The 21,706-nt window shown below is 37.7% G+C and overlaps 1 protein-coding gene across 4 annotated transcripts in view; it reads right to left on the bottom strand.

Annotated features, from left to right (window-relative positions):
- Window positions 1-21,706, bottom strand: part of LOC104867511 (zinc finger protein 573) — a 71,996-nt gene that overhangs the window by 13,474 nt on the left and 36,816 nt on the right. The window contains exons 1-6 of one of the 4 annotated variants that reach the window (XM_033765752.1): window positions 16,512-16,867; window positions 16,155-16,252; window positions 14,314-14,398; window positions 12,759-12,885; window positions 11,051-11,146; window positions 3,509-5,329 (exon numbers count right to left, since the gene is read on the bottom strand). In XM_033765752.1, the coding sequence (XP_033621643.1) occupies window positions 4,368-5,329; window positions 11,051-11,146; window positions 12,759-12,885; window positions 14,314-14,322 (1,194 nt within the window). In that variant the 5' untranslated portion in view covers window positions 14,323-14,398; window positions 16,155-16,252; window positions 16,512-16,867 and the 3' untranslated portion in view covers window positions 3,509-4,367. Of the gene's footprint in view, window positions 1-3,508; window positions 5,330-11,050; window positions 11,147-12,758; window positions 12,908-14,313; window positions 14,399-16,154; window positions 16,868-21,706 lie in introns of those variants that run through there. The other 3 variants (XM_033765753.1, XM_033765751.1, XM_019208622.2) reach the window with 3 other exon arrangements.

The following is a 21,706-nucleotide window of genomic DNA, read 5'->3' as shown; positions in this document are numbered from 1 at the left end:
GAAAAAAAAAAAAAAAAAAAAAAAAAAAATCCAGTATGCGCACTTTAAGAATTTCTTTTTGGTACTGAGGACTGAAACCAGTGCCTTCACACTGGGCTACATCCCCAGCTCAAACTTGTGATCCTACCCTGGCCTCCCAGAGTGTTGAGATTATAGGCATACACCTCTATAACTCACTGGATTTTTTTATGTGTGCTATTATTTAATATGTAATAAATCCATAACAAAAGTTTATGGTCTGCATATAGAATAGATTTTTTTCCTGCTATTAGGGAATTGAACCCAGAAGCCCACTATCACTGTGGTATATCCACCGCCCCCCACCCAATCTTTTTTAAATCTTGGGAGTGTTGCTAACTTATCTAGGTTGGCCTTAAACTTGCAATTCTGCCTTGGCCTCCTAAAAAGCTAAGATTACATGCACCTGCCACCATACCTGGCTATACTAATTTTAATCATTTTAAAATTATTTATATTTGGGACCAAGGATTTGGGAGCCTGATTCTCACAGCCCCTGCTGCTTTACTCTACCCCCAAGTAGCAGGCAGTGGCACCATGCCTACCTCACAAGTGCAAGGTCCTGAGTTCAATCCCCTCTTCCACCAAAAAAAAAAGAGAGAGAGAGAGCTTTAAAAGTATTTATTTTGGAGTACTAGGGGTTCAACCCAGGGTCTTCACACAGAGGTAGTGTCCTGGCTCTTTTAAATTTTTTATTTTGAACTAGGGTCTCACTAAGTCACTAACTTGTTCAGGCTGGGCTTGTGATTTTCTGCCTTGACCTGCACAGCATAGGGTTCAAAGCTCAAAAAAGTGGTAAGAGATGAATAAAAAAAAATGAAGAAGACCAGATTATTCTTAAAAGTTGGGACCAGGCAGAACCATAGCTTGTCAGAAGTACTATAGCTTGTCAGAAGTACCATAGCTTGTCAGGAACTCTTTATTGATAGTGGAAGGCGCACAGGGAGAAAGCAGGGCAAATAGTGCTTTGTGGCCTAAGTGGAACATACCATGATTGTTTCATGATTGGAGCATGCACAGGAAGGGAACAGGGAAGGAAACATAATGTAACTGTCACCTGGGGCTGTGCCATCCAGGGTGTACAATAATCTCTTTAATCTATGGAGGAGAAAGGGAGTAGGAGGAGACGAAGGACCATCTTTAGGCTCGGCCCGCAGCAATTCTTCCTCCTCTCAGAGTACTGTGATTACAGATATGCACCACTATCCTCAGCTTTAGCCATTATTTTAGAGTATGCTTTTCCTACTTAAAAAAGTTTAAACCAGGAATGGTGGTATACTCCTATAATCTCAGTTACCTGGGAATCCAAATTTGGAGGATTTTAAATTCAAGACCAACCTTGGGAATTAGCCAGACCCTCTCTGAACGAAATAAAAGGGCATTGATAGTGTTTGCTTAGCATGGAGAAGGTCCTGGATTCAACCCCAGATCAGAAGAAAAAAAAGTTAATGTATAAGATAGTCAGATCATTCAAGAGGCATTCCAGAAGTTATGGTTATCATAGATGACATCTCCATGTGTCATTACCCTAATCTAATGGGACACAATGTGTAGGTGGAAGACAGAACTACTGATGATCCTAACCCTGTGCAGACCTAGGTTAGTTTTTAACAAAAACATTTTAAAGTAAAAGAAATAAAAACAATTTAAAATGCTTATATAAAGATGTATATAAATACTTTTACAGGGTCGGGGATTTAGTTCAGAGGTACCACGCCTGCCTCTCAAGTGCAAGGTCCTGAGTTCAATCAGGTAACTGAACAAAAAACACTTTGTATAGTGTATAACGTGTGTGTTTGAAACTCTTATTACAGCCATGTATGGAGGCACATACCTATAGTACCCGCACTTGGAAGGCCAAAACGGGAGGACCGCTGCAAGCTCTAGGCAAGCCTGGACTACACAGTGAATTCAAGGCCAGCCTGAAGTATACAGCAAGACTGTCTCAACCCAACAAAACCAAACTGAACCTATTATATAAATGAAAAAATTTAAATCTATATAAAGTTTAATTATTAAAGAATACTGTTATGTGTACTGTAGCCTAGGCACACTGTGTATAAAGTCTATAGCAGTGGATAGTTATGTCCTGGACTTCACATTTACTCACCACTCACTCGTTGGCTTACCCAGCACAACTTCCAGTCCTGCAGGCTCCTGTCATGGTAAGTGCACCATACAGGAATACTATTTCAAAATACTTTATTTTTACTGTGCATCTTCTATGTCTAGGTATGTTTAGATACACAGATAATTACCATTGTGTTATAACTGCCTATAGTGTTCAGGACAGTAATATGCTGTATAGGTTTGTAGCCTAGGAATAATAAGTGGTACCATATAACCTAGTGTGTCATAGGGTGTATCATCTAAATTTGTGTAAATACAGTCATGTTCACACAATGCTGAAACCACTTAACAATGCAGTTCTCAGAAGGTATCCCCCTTATTAAGCAAATGCATGACTATATTTTAAATCATCAAGTTAATTATTATACCTAATACAATGCAAATATGTGCAAATAGTTGTTATACATATTGCTTAGGGAGTAACAGCACTCTACACGTTTAGTACAATCACAGTTTTCTCAAATACCATCAATCTGAGGTTCAATTTGCAAATGTGAATCTCATGGACATGGACCTGACTGTACTGTTATTTCAACTCTTGTGTTCAAAATTTTTAATTGCAAATGAAATTAAAAATACAAAGTGGATATACTTTGGTTATTTTGTGTGTATATATATATATATATATATATATATATATATATATGTGTGTGTGTGTGTGTGTGTGTGGTTTCTGGGAATCAAACCCATGGCCTCTAGCATGATAGGCAAGCACTCTACCACAGAGCTATATCTTCAGGTCCCCTTTGGCCAATTTCTAAATAATTTACTGGATAATTTAAATTTTTTCATACTTTCTAAGCTATAAATATAAATCTCATTCAAAATTTTAAGCATCTGATCCAGTTTAAGAAATGTAAATGAAGATGTTGCAGTGTTTTACATTCTATCAGCATTATTAAGGAAAGATAAATTCAAAAAAGGAGAGTTATAAGAAACTTTCCTAAATTCCTTAAACTCATAAAGTATTTAATCTCATGAGTCCTCTACCAATAAAAAAAAATAAAATTAGAAATAGAAAAAATATAGTAGGCAATGACACAAACTATATGCTAAACAATTTCCCATATATGAACTGATTTAATTCTTTTTTTTTTTTTTTTTTTTTGTACCAGGGATTGAACTCAGGACCTTGTGCTTACGAGGCAGGCAGTGTCAACTCTGAGCTAAATCCCCAGCCCAAATTGATTTAATTCTAATAGCACTATAATGTAGATTAATGTTTCTTTATCCAAGTTGAATCAGGTACAAGGCAAAACTAGAACTACAAACAAATGAGACATAAGGAGCAGAAACTCAATCATAACAATTTAGATTAAAAACAAACACTAAACACTCTGCTGCTGTTAAATTTGCAGGGGTTTTCTGTGATGTGACTAAAGTTTAATAAGTGATTTTTGCTGGAAGCCTTTTATACATAAAACATACAAAACAAGGATTTCAAACATTCTCTTAATTTTCCTTCAGTACAAATCATACAGTCCATAAAGAGGAAAAGGACTCTCATTCATGCATCCTTTCAACATCTACATGGTCACATAAGAGTGGGGCTTGGCCCTGGAACACTTCCTTAACAAGAGATAAAGGGTCCTGACAACTGTTGAGCTTAGCAACTTGTGTGGGAATGTCTTTCCCTGTCTCTGACATAATGTGTATTTTTTTGTGTTGTTTAAGCAGCAATAACCCTGAGGCACACTCATAGAATTCTCTATTTCATACCCCATGGGGAAGAGAGGCTGAGGTTCTATCACAATAGCATAGAATGGAATGTGTGTAGCTACATCATCTGTGTCATTTTCACAATGGATCCAATGGCCAAGGGTAGTGACACACTGCAAGGGGCAGGACCCTGTGCTCTCTTTCCTGTTACTTTGATTAAATGTACCACCTGAGCCTGGTGTGCTTGTTGTCTGTCTGCTACAACTTCAAGTTATGTGTTAAGGCTCTTCTCTGGCACTTACCTGCTTTCTAATCTTGGCTACACAGGTTGGCCACCTGGTAAACACTAAAACACAGAAGGATGCCATAAAACAAAACTCTTCTATAAAGTCCCTGAATCTGAACATTTAGGTCATAACTAAAAATGTCAAACATTAACCTCCCAAAGAGTTCATATCAGTATAAATTATTTATTTCTTTATAAAAACACATACAAAGCTTCTCACATTCTCTTCCAACTATATCAGTGGTATAAATTCAGATATACTGTACACTATCTTTTATATATGTATGCCATAAAGTCTCTCACCAGTATGAATTCTTTGATGTACTTTAAGGGTTGAACTTAACCTAAAGGACTTTCCACATTTGTTACATTCGAAGGGTTTCTCACCAGTATGAATACTCTCATGTACTTTAAGGCCTGAACTGAGCCTAAAGGATCTCTTGCATTTGCTACATTGAAAGGGTTTCTCACCACTGTGGATACTCTGGTGTTGAGTAAGTCGTCCATAGACACAAAAGGCTTTCCCACATTCTTTACATTCATAGGGTTTCTCACCAGTATGAAGTCTATGGTGTATAGTACGTTGGTGGCTACTGCTAAAAGCTCTCCCACACTCTTCACATTCATAGGGTTTCTCACCAGTATGAGTTCTGTCATGTCGAATGAGATGTGAGGGGTGACTAAAGGCCTTCCCACATTCTTTACATTCATAGGGTTTTTCACCAGTATGAATTCTAGCATGTTGTACTAGGTTTGAGGCTTGACTGAAGGCCTTCCCACATTCCCTACATTCATAGGGTTTCTCACCAGTATGAATTCTTTGATGTATTCTCAGTCTTCCAACTTCACTAAAGGCCTTCCCACATTGATGACATACATAGGATTTCTCTCCAGTATGAACTTTTTCATGTTGAGTCAGGTGTGAACCCCGACTAAAGGCCTTTCCACACTCTTCACATCGATAGGGCTTCTCACCAGTGTGAATTCTCTGATGTACTCTAAGGTCTGAAGGACGACTAAAGGCTTTACCACATTCCTTACATTTATAAGGCTTTTCACCAGTGTGCATCATCTGATGTAGTCTAAGGTGTGTAGGACGACCAAAGGCCTTCCCACATTCTTTACATTCAAAGGGTTTCTCTCCATACTTATTTCTCTGATGCAGAGTAAGAGATGAATCTTTTTTATAAATGTACATCTTTCCATAGCTGATCATTTCATAACTTGACTCCAAATCTACAAGAAATAAGAAAAGAAAAATACCTGGTTTCCTTGCCCAGAAAAAGTAAATGTATTATGGCATAATTAAAGAGAAAATGAAAAATCTCATATATTATAGATAGTATAAAGTACTCCAGTACACAGTAATAAGAACAGAATTCTAGGGAGATGGTAAAGTGGACAGAGGCAGTAATCTATCTTCCCAAGTAGATACCAACTGTAGAAGCTGCATGATGCAATCGTTTTAAACTCTGAGTTATATTTAAGGGCAGTAACTTTCCAGGAAAAACGTGGACGGTGAAGCATGGTTAACTGTCATCAAATTTACATCAAAGCAGCTGCCCATCCTACAACCTTATGCATGTGTTCCTAGAGGAGCTTAAGGGCAATTTACAGGCAGAAAAGACCCTAAATTCACAATTCAGAGTAATTCTTGCCATACAGAGCCTACCACAAACAGCAACAACAAAATCATCATAACTTGAGGAAAGGGGAGAATATAATTTGTTTATACAATATTAGACCCAAACAGCCAGCTTTCAACAACAAAAATCAGAAAGTATTAAAAAAAGGAAAATTTTGGGTTACACCAAGTGAAAATAAACAATAGAAATTATCCCCAATGAACAACATATGGTGGTCTTTCTAGAAACAAGTCTTCAAAACCACTTTTTTTCTTCTTTTGTGGTACTGAGAGTTGAAACTAGGGCTTTGTTGCATGTTAAGCAAGCACTGCATCGGTGAGCTACATCCCCAAACCACAACTGTCTTAAAAATGCTCAAAGAATTAAAGAAAGGGCCAGGGATTTAGTTCAATGGTACCACACCTGCCTGGCAAGCACAAGTTACTGAGTTCTATCCCTGGTGCTGGAAAAAAGAAAAAAGAACTAAAGGAAGAAGTGCAAAAAGTTAAGAAAATGATGTATGGACAAGCTGGAATGACAAAAAAGAAATTCTGGAAGAAGCTTAAGAAATACAGTAACCGAAATGTTTATTAGCAGAATTTAAAGGCAAATTTAAGCAGACAGAAGGAAGAATCAATAGACTTGAAAGCAGTACAACTGAAATCATTACATATAAAGAACATAAATTTAAAAGATAGAGCCTAAGGGACCTGTGGGTCACCATCAAGCAGACCAAAATACACACTGTAGAAATTCCAGAAAGAAAAGAGAAAAAGAAATTATTAGAAGAAATAAAAGGCCAAAATCTTGAAAACTTTGATGAAAGATATGAATGTAAACATTCCCAAAATGTAATGAATTCCAAGTAGGATGAACTGACACACTTATACCTGAACATACTGTAACTTCTGAGGAGGTGGGGATGTTGCTTAATGTTAAAAGAGTGCTTGCCTATTATGTGCAAGGCTCTGGGTTCAATCTCAACAATGAAAACAGAAACAATCTTGAAAGCAGTTAAGAAAGAGCAACTCCTCACATACAAGAATCCCCTACACAATTATCAGTAGATTTATCATTAGAAAGTTTGGAGGTCAGGAGGTAATAGGCTGACATATTCAAAAGGCTGAAAGAAAAAAGCTTTCAACTAAGAATCTCATCTGGTAAAACATTTATTATTTAATAATTTCTTTAAAAGGCAATTAAGAGGAATGGTGGAACACGCCTGTAAACCCAGCACTCAGAAGGCTGAAGCAGGAGGACCTCATGTTCAAGGCCACTCTGGGCTACACAGTGAGTCTAAGGCCAGCTTGAATCTCACAGCAGGATGCTGTTTCAAAAACAAAACAAAACCACCACAGATAAACATAATAAGGGATTTATTCGGGAAGATAGTTAATAAGAGAATTACTAACAGACTTTGTTAAATAGTCTATGTAAGGTTGCTGTTTCTCAGTCAGGAGCTACAACTTCCAAGTTAGGAGGGGCAAGAGCTGGGCAACAACACTGGCTATTAAGTAAGAAGTTAAGGACAGTCTTAAATTGGAAGCCAGGAAATAAGCCTGGAACCTGTACTGATAAGAACTGTTGAGAGTACACTGAAGTATCCTAAAGCCTCCAATGCTGATGATATAGTCTGCAGGAAAAGCTGGTATCCTTCCCCCACCACTAGAATTACAGATGTAGCTATTCAAGGAGTTACAGAAGCTGAAGTAGGAAGATCTAGTGGGAATAGGGGAACTGGGTTCAACTGCTGTGCTTACATGCTTGACCAGGTGCTGAGTGACAAATATTCATGAGGTGCAATACAATGTACTGGCATGTAATGATGTCCCAAGCATAAGAATATAGTTTCTGCTTCATTTTTACCTTGCCAATATCCAAAATTTCACTGGCTGGCTAGGGAACTACACAGAAAAGGAAATATGGAAATATGTTCCAGCACAGCTGGGTTGATGTAAGAATAATGCACTACAACACCATCTAGAAAGGCCATGTTATAACACAAAGGTTTCCAATGACTTAAGAGCTGAACAGCAAAAGAACAATAATATATCAATAAGAATCATACTGCTAGGAAAAAATATGGCAACTGTTGTACAAAAGGCAATAAAAAGGAAAAAGACAGTGCTAAGGGCCACAAACTTAATCTGTATTAATCCCTGCCAGATGTGACATCTCTTATAATCCCAGCTACTTGGGAGGCTGAGGCAAGTTTGAGGCCAACCCAGGCAATTTAATCAGCACATTGAGGCAGTCATGACAGCACAATTAAAGACATTCACAGCCGGGTATAGTGATACGTGCTTGTAATCCCAGCATGTAGGAGGATGAGACAGGAAGATCACGACAAATTCAAGGCCATCATGGGCTAGATAGCAAGACTTTGACTCAACAAACAAACAACACAACAAAAAGCCCACTCATGAAAGAGGATTTCCAGAACTGCTTCAGAGAGTGGAAAAGATGATAAGTGTGTTTGGAGTGAGGGGGACTATTCTGACAGTAATTAATAGCAATGTGTTACTGTAATAAATTTTTAAAACTTTAAATGGTCAACATATATTTTAATCACACCACACAGTTATTAGCCAGGCATGGTGGCATATTCCTACAATCTCAGCACTGAAAGAGGTTGAGGCAGAAGGGCCTCCTTCAGCGCTGAGCAAGAGTCCATCTTAAAATTTTTAAAATAATGAAAAGGGTTATGTTGGACCTCAGTCCAAAGGTTATTACCCCTGCATAGAAAAAAAAGGAGATACTAGCTTTTTTTGTTTATACAATTGTTCATGTTTTGGCAATTCTAGGCCTCTAGTAATTTCCATATACATTTTAGGATCTACATGTCAATTTCTAACATAAAGCCAGGTTGCAGGAACCCCATACATCAGTTTTGTTTAGTTTAGTTTTGTTTTTGAGACAGGGTCTCGCCATGTAGTTCAGGCTGGCCTCAAACTTGCAGCGATCTTCCTGTGTCAGTCTCCCAAGTGCTAACGTTACCATGCCTATCCCATGTAAATCAATTTAGAAGGTACACCATCCTAACAACATGAAGTTAGATCTTTAGAAATCTGTGTACATGGGATGTCTTTCATTATAAAATATCTTTCTCTTTAGTAAAAATTTTTGTCTAAAGTCTAATTTTTCCATTATTAGGAAAGCCATTCTAGCTCTGGTCTGGCTAGGGTTTGCATCACAAGGTATTTTTAACCTTTCACTTCAAGATCTCTTTTATTGGATATTAGTAAAACCACTTCAGCACTCAATGTTTTTCTAGCCTATTTTTTTTTTAATTTTATTTTTTGTTTTTTTAAGGCAGGACATCACTATATAGTTCAGGCTGGCCCTGAGCTTACTATGTAGCCCAGGTTGGCCTTGAACTCACAGTGACCCTCCTGCCACAGCCTCCTGAGTTCTAGGATTACAGGTGTGGACCACCACTCAGCATCTAATACTTTAAACCTATATTTTTTTTATTTGTTGTACTGAGGGTTGAACCCAAGGGGCACTCTGCCACTGAGCTATATTGCCATCCAAATTTATTTCATGTCATTTCATTTTATGAGTCTGGGTCTCCCTAAATTATCCAGGTTGTCCTCAAAATTGTGATTCTCCTGCCTTAGTTTCCAGATTGGCTAGGATTACAGTGTGCTCCACTGTGCGTGCCCTTTGTTGCTTCTTGTATATGTTTTTGTTATGTTTTTTTTTTACTGGTTTTCCTTGAGACTACCATTGCCACCTTAATTTGTAACAATTTAAATCATGTTAATACCATTTTAATTATAATACTGTACAAAATTGTGCTCCTATATATGTCTATTAGTTCCCAAACAATGATAATTTGAACACATAAGAAAACAGAAGGCACTCTAAAATTGCAAATTTAGAAATGGTATCCAGAACCATGATTCCTTGCACAAGGTTGAGAAAGTCTAATCTGGTAAAAATGACCAAAGAAAGATCAATGTTAAATCTCATATAGGAAAGAATAAGAAGAAAAAACATGAAAGTGAATGAGACAAACTAAACATGCATCAAACAAATGCTTCAAATTAGAGAAAAATGTAACATTGTTGAAGCAAATGGAAAGGTATCAAAAGTATGTAAAAATGAATAACTTAATTCCTATTTCCTTAATCAGGATTTCTGCAATGTCTCTACACTAATAAAAAAGTTTTAATCTTTTTAAAAAGTTAATCATATACCTGCTTTGCAAGCACAAGGACCCAAGTTCAATCCCTGGTACCAAAAAAAAAAAAAAGTTAACCATATAAAAAAATCCAACACTGGGGCTAGGAGTATAGCTCAGTGGTAAAGCACTCACCTAACATGCATAAGGCTGTAGGTTCAATCCCCAGTACCAAAAGAAATAAATACCTACATCAGTGTCGAGTGTGATGACACCTGCCTATAACACCAGCTATTTGTTTAAATTCAGGAATTCCAGGCTAGCCTGGACAACACAGTGTAATCCTGTCTCAAGAGAAAAAAATAAAATAAATTACAGTATCAGATAATGGAATGGATCTTTGAAACAATCCTACTCTTTTAACACTGATGCACATCTTACTGAACCTGATCCCTCCTAATATACTGCATATCCTATTAGAAACCCTCACTAACACTGGTCTGATCTATCAGTTGTTGTCAAACACACAAACCTCACTCAACTTTCAGGGCTTTTATGGGCTCAATAACCTGATCTTTACCTCAGATCTCTCAGAATGAATATCATCTCCTCAGAAAAGGGGACCTAGACACTATACACTATATAAATATGCCCTGTTTTTAGTTCTTATCCTTCATAGTATAATTCACTTCATTTACTACCTGCTATTTATTTATTTGTACTCATATATTTGATGTTTTTCTAATCTCCATGATTAATGGAACATTATTTTTCCTATTCAGTATTTCTAGACTGATGTTGCCAAGCATAGTGCTGTCTCAGAGTAATGAAATATTTGCCATATATAGAAATGAATGAAATGAATGTATTTTTAAAGGATAGAGGCCTATATATGGATCTATGGGGAAAAAAGGATCTAGAAAGCATGTAGATCCAAAATCCAAATAAAGTGGCTGGACCATGCAAGAATCTCTATCAATAAACCAACTAGGAAAGAAATATGAAAAAAACAAAACAAGTAGCTATTAAAGTAACATGGAGTTCATGGGTGTGTCATGCTATGATTCTCTTTTCCTCTCCACAATATATGGCTTTTCTCCAATGAGAAAGGAGAGTTTCAACCAACATTTCAAGGATGTGTTTACTAAATGAACTGATCACTTCTTCTTGGGCTGTTATTTACACAAATGCCATCTATTTCCTTACCTGTACACTCTCTTCTTGTTTCTTCCCTCAAAACCATCCAGGGTTCTCGTCCTTGTTCCAGTAAGGTAATTATATCTGGTTTAGCAATGGAATGTCCTTCACACAAAGACAAGCAAGGGTCACAGGATGTAGAAATAAACTTTAAAAGTCAAATTTTAATTTATAATTATAATAAGTGACAAGTCATAATGATAACAGTATGGAGAGATGAGTGAGAGAAATAAAAGATCAGTTAGAGTCAATATGTTTCTGTTTTGTTTTGTTTTGCTTTTTTTGTACTGAGGATTGAACTCAGGATCTTGTGCTTGTGAGGCAGGCACAGTGCCACTGAGTTAAAACCCTGGCTCGTGTTCTGTTTTGTTTTCTAATTTAAAGTCATATGTCCATTGGGCATGGTGGTGCATGCTCTAGTGCCAACACATGGGAGGCTGAGGCAAAGGATCACTATGAGTTCAAGGCCAACTTGAACTACATAGGGAGACCCTGTCTCAAAACAAACCAAATAATAATAATGATAATAATAATGATGATGCTGCCTGCCTTGCAAGCACAAGGTCCCAAATTTGATCCCCAGTACCAAAAGTAAAATAAAATAAAATAGGCCGAAGATTTAGCTCAGCGGTTCCACCACCTGGCCCGAGTTCGATCCCTGGTACTAAAAAAAAAAAAAAAAAGAAATAATATGAAGTCATATGTCCTCTAACTCTAAAGGAGAGAGCATAATGTGGTTGAAAACACATACTCTGGAGCTGGGATCAATTTCTGACTTCAACCTTGTAGCGGCTATGATCTTTGGTAAGTCACTTAAACTCATGCTTTCTCAGTATTGCCACTTATAAAATTGGAAAATAACAAGACTGTTGAAAATATTTTTAATTAATTGATATGGATGTAAATGATTAGAAAAATGTCTGGTATCCAGTAATTCCAATGTAATCTGCTACTATTGTTGCAGTTGTTTTACTTAAATCATAAAAAATAGGAGATCTATAGCATATTCATTCCATTTTACATGTGATATACGATGGATTACAAATTTTGACCATAAATAAAATGAACTCTGTCTTAGGAAATAGACTTTCTCATCTATTTTATTTGTTTGTTTGTTTTTTTTGGTTTTTTGAGACAAGGTCTCACTATGTAGTTGAGACTGACCTGGAACTCACTATGTAGCCCAGGCTGGTCTCAAACTCACAGCGATCCTCCTTCCTCAGCCTCCGGAGTGCTGCGATTATAGGCGTGCACCACCACGCCCGGCCTTCTCATCTATTTTAAATGAATTCCATTTACTCAATCCAACACTGTATAAAGAGGTTCTCTATTTGGATAATGCTTGCAATTTAAGACAGTGTCAAGCTGATATCCCTACAACTGGATCAGAAAATAGAATATTACAGAAATTCTGACCACAAACAAATGGACAAAGTGCATCCTTCTACAATGGTTCTAAAACAAATGTCAGAGAATTCTAAACTAGACCACTGGTTATTGAGAGCAATAGGAGAATACATGAAATAACGAAGGTGTAAAAACACTGAAAGAGAACAGGAAGGATTTAATGGAGTTCCCTTTTCCAAGCCAACAAAGCTCAAACAACTTAAAGAGAAAAAGAAATTTAACTAGTTTCTTGAATGGTAGCCCTATTAACTGTAATGGAAAAGGCATATGTCCTACAGCAAAGACTGTAAATTATTTCAGTTAAACATACCCACTGAGACCAAGTTACCATAGTTCTCCATCATCACATCCCGGTACAAAGTCTTCTGGAATGGGTCAAGATATTCCCATTCCTGCTGAGAGAAGTCTACAGCCACATCCTTGAATAAAATTAATCCCTGAAACAGGAAACCTATGTTACTGGAAAAATTAAGGAAAAGATACGAAAAATGGAAATGGAAGAGTTGAAGGATTGCTGTGCAGCAAAATAGCATGACTGGCACAGAAACAATATCAAAAGAAAGAACTGAAGTAAGTAAAATGTATACATGTATTTTTTAAAGCCTGTTGATATGGACCAACTCACTGCATGTTCTAGAATACCTCTTAGATATCTGACCTTTATGATAAAATAATAATGCTTTCCTATTAAATTAAATCATTACCATGCACATAATGCTTGATTGATATCTGCTTCAAAATTCCTAATAAGGGTTAGTTACTGAAGAAATTTTAATTGGAACGGAACTGAAAATTTAAATTTTTTTTCCAAATGTAGCAAAGTTTCCATAAAATTAAGAATTTCTTTAAGCATCAAGTACTTCATTATGTTAGATCTTACTATGAGAATTTGTATTTGTTCTTTTTTGGGTTTTTTGTTTTGTTTTTTTTTTTTGAGACAGGGTCTCACTATGTAGTTGAGAGTGACCTGGAACTCACTATGTAGCCCGGGCTGGTCTCAAACTCAGCGATCCTCCTGCCTCAGCCTCCCGAGTGCTGGGATTACAGGCCTGTGCCACCATGCCCGGCTTGTATTTGTTCTGACAAAACAAAATGTCATTTTAACATTTAACATTATTTTATGTTTATTGTTTTGGATTTTTTTATGTTTTTGTCCTGAGGATTGAAATCAGGGCCTTGTATATATAAATCAGGTACTGTACCACTGAGCTACTCTCAGCCCATATTTTATAGTATTTACTTCTCAGGATTTTTCCATGCAAATTCCTATCCTAATCACATGCAAGTTCATACAAAGCTTGGGACTTAATCACACATGAAGATTTAGATCCTTAAAATTTAGCCAAAAATCAAATCTCTGGAAAATTTCAAAGATTTTTCTGGGATAGTGAAACGGAATCATTGTCTCTGTCTAACAAAACAGCAATATTGACAAAGAAAATGTGTATCATTCAAGGAAGTTAATTCCTTTATTCTTTATCACTGTCTGTAATAGGAAATTTACACAATATTGAATAATTTGGATAATGACATGAGGGTTGGGGGTTGTAGCTCAGTGGAAGAGTGTTTGCCTAGCATGCACAATACCATAGGTTCAATCCCCAGTACCAAAAAGTAATAATAATGTCATAAACACAAGTTAATTTATGTAGGTCATATAAAGAAAATGCTGGATGATGTGGGACACACTTTACAGGAGGAACAAGAACTGTGGAATAAGTTACTTGAGGATCCTCCCATTGTAGATAACTTTGGAAAAAAATAATGAAAACTCTTATGACTCTTATGACCTAACAATAGCGCGCGCGCACACACACACACACACACACACTCACCAACCAATAAGGAAAGAAACACTGACTTACACAGGCCATGATTTTAGACCTTCAACAACAAATCAGCTGTGTCAGCATTCCTTTACCAGAAAGGGACAGATCCAGAGAGTTAGACCTGGGAGAAGAGAAAGACCTTCAGACCAGCTGTGCTTTAAGTGTTCCTTCCAGGACTTGAGCTAATATTGCTATTATTTATTCATTCCAGGTTCCAAACTACCTCTCATCACACACAATTTGGGAAGATTAGGATTCTGGATCAACCCATTTATTTGCCAAATTCCTAGGGATCTCAGCTACACAAACCCATAGAACACAAGCATATTCACACCTAAACTAAAAATCCAGACACTCAGCAGAAAACATTCTGGCCACTGAATCATTTTGCTGATGAAAATGAAGACCTAAGATTGGGCATAAGACTAGGTCCTGCTCTAGGGGAGTATAACAACCTCTTTCGATTCTCATCTTTAAGGCTGAAAGAGACCACATTATTCACAAAAAAATCCTCTCGTCTTGAGATTGAAAGAAGTAGTGAAGATATTGAAGAAGGACAAGGGATGCTCAGCATTGAGTCTAGCAAAGTTCACTGGTTATAAATATGAGACTATAACTGTACTAGAATAGAAAGTAGTCATTAAAAGTGAAGTTGAGAACTTTAAAGAAAACAGAAGACTTCATGATACAAGGTGAACAGAAAAGTCAGACTGACCAATACATTTGCTTTTGTAAAATACAGGACTATATTAGCCAACACAGAGAGGAAGACATAATAACAGAGGAATCAAAAATATATGAAAATTATACAACCAAATATTTAAAATGCTTATATTTTGGTTTGGATTATTATAAATTAATCACTATGAATTCAGCTCTTTTTGGTCAATACATGAAAAAATTGAATACAGCTAAAGTAGTAAAGTAAATCTTGCTTAGAAATTTCTCCATATTTAGAATTTGATAATAAGAATTTCCTTTTTGGCTTTGATCTTGATATTTATGTATTTGCAAATATTACAATGTATAGAATTTGAAGAGCAATGACCCAGGATCCCCTCAACCTACTGAAGGCTTGTTTCCCATTCCAACGGTACGTTAGCCAGAAGGAACTATCCTGGGTAGAATCTGAAAATCAGCGTTCACTTCAGGGTCTTGGGGTCAGAGCTCAGGAACACCGTTTTTCTTAAACATATTACCTACATAGCCAGGTGTGGCTCACGCCTGTAATCCCAGAACTCAGGAGGCAGACGCAGGAGGATGACAGCGAGTTCCAGGCCAGCCTGGGCTACATAGTGAGTTCAGGGCCAGCCTAAACTACAAAGTGAGACCCTGTCTCCAAAAAAAGAAACGAAACAAAAAACAAACAAACAAACAAACAAAACATATACCTACATGATACTCAGAAAACTCTCAGGAGGAAGTAATCCTGCCAGTAAGAAATCCTATTCTTGGAACTGACAAAGATTCTCGGCTTGACCAAACTTATGTTCCAACTTTCTCCAGGCCTATTCAAGGCTCACCCCCATCTTACTGGTTTCCTCATTCTCTACCACCCCACAGGTGAGTCTGATCACCCTGGTCTGGCCAGCAAGAATCCTGTTAGATCAGTTTAGGCACAACTTCTCTTGCTATTTATGTTTTCTGTTTTCCATCCAGTGATTTCCTTCCACCTCCGTGTTTTTCCGTGGCCACAAATTCCCACTGGTCTACGTTGAGCCCATTTTCCCTTCACAGCAAAATCTCACTGAAGTGGGACCTAGGCCTATCACAGTGACCACAGTAAAGTCCTCCTTAACGTGCTTCAGCATGTACCATAAAATAAGCTTTTCTGTAACAGAATTCGTATTTGTCTTAAGAGTAATTTCTACTCCTACCTTCATATCTGTTTCTTGTCACTGGAAACTTTCACCTAGGGCGCAATATCTGCCTCCCCATCCAGGGTCACTTTTCTGCAGCAGTCAAGTCACAATGACTGAGAAGACACAGGTAAGAGGAGAGGACCTGGAGCTCCTGGGTCACAGAGCCGCTCACCACATCGCCGCACCAACGCACGCACACGTGAAGGACCCGCATCGTGTGTCCCCATCACACAGGGACAACCACGCACTGCTCGGTCTCACAACGCACTCACGCAGGGAGCGCGGCCTCACCCACCTCGCCGTACCCTACAAGATACCACCACCCTCCCGCCAGCTCCCACCGCGACGCGCGCCCCAGCGACCCGCTCTCACCGCCTCGCTAAGCCCCGCGGGCGCCTCGTCTGGGCCGCTGGCGTCTCTTCTGCGAAGACCCACAGCCACTTTTCTCTCAGGGTGACAGAGATATCGAAAACGGAGTCAGTCGTGGACGTCGCCTCGGTAGCTTGTGGGAAATGTAGTCCACGCCAGACCGTCCAGGCCGCAGTCGCCTGTGGGAAACGGAGTCCTCACAACTTGAAAAATTCAGCGCCTTGGTCGGGAGAACGGCCGGCGCCCCGCCCACGGCTCATTCTCCAGCAGGAGTCTGAGTGCACATGCGCAGATGTTCATAAACTGGACGCTCTCAACTGAAACCCGGGGAGCTTTTTGGTTCGTTCTGTGGAGAGAAGGCCTTCTGTGAGGGTTTTGATCCGCCACATTATAGAATACACTGAATAAATTTGATGTAAAACTCATCTGAGGAAATACCATTTAAGTATTACTATTCTGATTTAGGCATAGGTTATCTAAAATATAACCAAGGGAGGACCTACATAGCGAGACTCTCAAAAATTTTTTTTAAATTTACATTTTTTTTTTGTTTTTTTTGTTTTTTTGTACCAGGGATTGAACTCGGAACCTTGCGTGGCAGGAGGCAGAACAACTGAGCTAAATCCCCAGCCCCCCAAAATTTAAATTTAAATAAAAAATATGTATCAGTGAATAGAATACAATGAATTAATTTGAAATACATAAAAAACTGAAATGTGAAAGTTTGATCTTTAAGTCTGCTAAAGAATACATATGAAAATAAACATTGGAGTAGGAAAATTCTCTTAATGTAAAGAAGAAAGCTTACAAAAGAAAATGGAGAGGGCCAGGGATTTAGCTCAGTGGCACCGCGCTTACCTCGAAAGTGCAAGGTCCTGAGTTTGATCCCCATTACCCTAAAAAAAAAATTAGACTCCATTAAAATGAACTTTTGTTCATCAAAGACACGATCAACGGAGGGAAAAGATAAATGACAGGTGAAAATGTGGAATATACCTAATAAAGTACTTGTATACCCAATATATCAACAATTCATACTGTTATGCCCTCTATACACCTATCAATTGTAAGAAATACTAAAATAATGTTCATTAGGTTAAAAATAAGCAAAAAACGAATTAAAGAACTACATAATAGCAAACATTATGATTGGATTGAAATTAAAGCATTCTACAAACCTCATGTATGTGGAAAATGGTAGACATATCAATTAAATTTGGATTTCCTTAACTCAAAATTCTCAATTCAAAATATATTTCTATACCACTTTAAGAATCAAACAAGAATGAATATTTGCCAAAGGAATCGTGGCAGAAAAATAGACTCAGAAAGAATAAGTAAATGCAAAAAAAAAAAAAAAAACCAACAAACCTACATTAGGAGAAAAATGGTGGTGGTGGGGGACTATTTTGGGGCACAGTAGAGCATACCTGTAATCCCAACAAGCAGAATCTCTCAAATTCCAAGCCAATCTGGGCAATTTTGTGAGATTGTCTCAAAATTTTAATAAATAAATAAATAAAGAGCTCAGAATGTAGTTTGTGGTGGGGAGGGTGTGGTTCAGTGGTATAACTCTTGCCTAGCGGTATGAGCACCTGGGTTCAATCCCTGGTACCACCTCAAAAAAACTGGAAGTAAAAATGATTCCTATTTATTGATAATTTCTATTTATTTAGATGATTAACTATTTTTAATCACAAAAGGAGGTTAAATACGAATTTGAAAGCTGGGCTTGGTGGTGCAAACCAATAATCCCAGCACTCAAGAGGCTGAGGCAGAAGGATCACAGTGAGTTTTAGGCCAGCTCAGGCTACATAGTGAGTTGAAGTCCAGACCAAACTAGATGGAGAGACCCCTCTCTCTCAAAAAAAAAGGGGGGAATTTGAAAATGCATGAATAGGTGTTTAAACGTGTCCCATTTAAAGCTTAAACAGAAAGGCTGCAATTTAAAAGATGTTAAAACTCATATCTGCAAAATACCAAATAAAGTAATTTTGGATCAGACAATGGTGGCATTGGTTTAAAAAAATATTACTAGAGAGTAAAACAATGCTGGGAGCAATTTTACATAATCTTTTGGGAAAAAATCATGATTAGGGCCTAGTTTTCCTGTCTACAGGCCAGCTACAGCATTTGGAGACATAACTCTATCTTTGCCTCCAGTCACAGTCCACGGAGATACCCTGGGAGGAACCAATTCTTCATCTGCATAGTTCCTCATTGTTCTAGGATTTCTGCTGCCCCCTGAGTCATTTGTCACATTTGTTTCTCCCAATGTACTGAACTCTGTGTCCTGAGATATCTGTTACATCTGTTTTCTCCTGAAGTTGTGGTAAGCTCAGGGGCTTTTGTCTTTGCCACCCAGAGTAGTATCGATCAGGCCCAAAGCTCAGCTTCTTCTCAAAGTCTCATTGTTCCTCTTTTCTGTATAATAAATTAATTCGCCTTGTGCTGTTATGGCTCGCAGGAGATTAGGACTTACTACAGAGGCTCTAGTAATGTCCCCTTTCCCTGTTCCCTACAAAAGTCATTGCTCATTGAAAAAAAATCATTCAAAAGATATAGTAGTTCTACTGTGTGTGGTGCACACACCTGTAATCCCAGCACTTGGGAGGCTGAAGTTAGAGGGCTGCCATGAGTTTAAGGCCAGCCTAGGCTACATAATGAGTTCAAGGCCAGTCTGAACTACACAGTGAGACACTGTCTCTAAAAACAAACACATGTACAACAGTTCTGAAATTCTATTGCCACATTTTATATCCCAATGATGTTTAGTAAGCAAATATATGAGGTTAAATGGGTGATTTTTGAAATGTCACAATCTTTAAGGTTTAGCTGTCTGCCATTCATTGAGAATTTAAAACTAACCAAAAATTTATGTAAAAGTAGAGAAAAAGCAATGAGACAGTTACAAACCATGTGCCAAAATGCTGTACATACCTCATCATTTCTAATTTTAAAGTAATTTTAACCTTTGAAATAGCAGAACTCAAAAGCAGTCCTGATAGACCAAAAAAAAAAAAAAAATAGAATTGACAGTCTAACAGAAAAATAGAATTGATAGTTTAAGAGGAAGCCTTAAATTTTGACAATTTTCGGCTGGGATTTAGCTCAGTGGTACCATGCCTGCCTTGTAAGCACAAGGTCCTAAGTTCGATCTCCAGTACCAAAACAATTAACAATTTTCATCAAGGGGGCTTGAATAATTCAACAGGAGAATCAGTAGTCTTCAATAAACAGTGCTAGATCACCTGGATATATGTACTCTTACAAAAAAAATTGATCTGTGCGTTGCATCACACAAGGAAATTAACTGAAGGGCTGGGGATTTAGCTCAGTGGCACAGCACCTGCCTAGCAAGCGCAAGGTCCTGAGTTCAATCCCCGGTACACCCCCCACCTAAATAAATAAATAAAACTAATTCAGAATGGATTAGAGACAGTGTGCAAAAGCTAAAACTACAAAACTCTTAGAAGAAAATATAGGGATAAATCATAATGATCTTAGATTAGACAAAGGTTTCTTAGGTATGACACGAAAGCACAAAGACCATAAGAAAAAAAGAGAAAATGCATAACATCAAAACTCTCATTTATTCAAAGGACACCAATAGTAAAGTGAAAAGACAGAGAAGTGAATAAAGAAAAATGCTGGCAAATCATATGTATGATACGGCTCATATATCTGGAATATACAAGAGTACTGCCTCAGATAAATGAAATAATTAGATAAATAGCCTAATTCAAATATGGTCAGCCAGACGTGGTGGTGCACGCCTGTAATCCCAGCACTTGGGAGGCTGCGGCAGGAGGATCACTGTGAGTTTGTGACAAGCCTGGGCTACATAGTGAGTTCCAGGTCAGTCTCAACTACATAGTGAGACCCTGTCGCAAAAAACAATAACAACAGCAACAAAACAAAAAACAAAACAAAATCAAATATGGTCAATAGAATATCTGAATAGATTGTTCTGCAAAGGTAATACATAAATGGCCAATAAACACATGAAAAGATGCTCAGCATCATTAGTCATTAGAGAAAAGGAAAAACCACAATGAAATACTGTACTACTTCTTAAACCTTACTTTGATTACAAGTTATTAATACATTAAAAAGTCAAACTCAGGACCTCATACATGCTTTGTAGCAACATTAAAGGGTGTGGACACCACCCCCAGGGTCAAACAAAGATAAAAAGATAGACATTTGGAAAATAACCTGTAAGTTCTGCAAATTACTGTTTTATCATGTGACCCAGCAATACACTCCTAGGCACATTTCCAAGAAAGAATATGTGTGCACACAAGGGCTTGTACAGAAATATCTTTAGCCATATTCATTATGCATGGTAGCCAGTATGTGCAAACAAGTGTTCAGGAATTGATAGATATAAAAATTTCAGTGTATTCCAGTAGTGAAATATAATTTGGCAATAAAAATGAAGTAATGACCCATGATACAATAAAGAGAAACTTTCAAAAGATTATCCTGAAAGATTTCAGTAATAAATCCCACAAATTGTAGAATTTCATTTATGTGAAGTCAAAAAACAGGCAAATCTATAATGACCAAAACTAGATTAGTGGTTGCCTAGGACCAAGGAAGAAGCAGATAATGGCTGAGAGGTATGCAGTTTTTGAAAGGAGAATTGAAAACGTTCTGAAATTGATGGAGGGTATGGTTGCAAAACTCAGTGAATATAGTAAATGAAGTTTACAATCAAATAAATGGATTGAATGGTATTTGAGGTGCATTTTGAAGTGCTGTTAAAAGATATTACAGAGTTTCTGCATACCCCCTAATGTGAACATCTTACATAAACAGAATAGTTGTTTAAACTTACAAATTAACATGGGTATAATGTTGCCATGACCACTCCAGTGGAGTCTGCGTGACAATGCCGGTCACCTGGCAGAAACCAGACCTGAGGTATCGTCCCCACGGGGTTAAGCCTCCTGGAAGTCCTTGGCACACACCGCATGCGAAGTCAGCCGTGAAGAGAATAGCTGGCCTCTCTGCCTGCAGTTTGGGGACATTGGGTTCATTTATAATTCTGTTCTATTTTGTCTTTATTACTATTTGTTCATTATCTGTAGAATTGTATTCTGGGCCCAGGAAAGATCAGGAACAATTAGATATTCCTAGAGATGGGGAGGTGTTGGGGCACAAGAGGACGGGCGGCCAAAGTGCTGACCCTG

Source organism: Fukomys damarensis, unplaced genomic scaffold (genome assembly GCF_012274545.1).
Source record: "Fukomys damarensis isolate Sample0158 unplaced genomic scaffold, DMR_v1.0_HiC HiC_scaffold_19, whole genome shotgun sequence".
Classification (NCBI taxonomy): domain Eukaryota; kingdom Metazoa; phylum Chordata; class Mammalia; order Rodentia; family Bathyergidae; genus Fukomys; species Fukomys damarensis.
The sequence above is the reverse complement of the archived record's forward strand: the minus strand, read 5'-3'. Positions and strand labels throughout refer to the sequence as shown.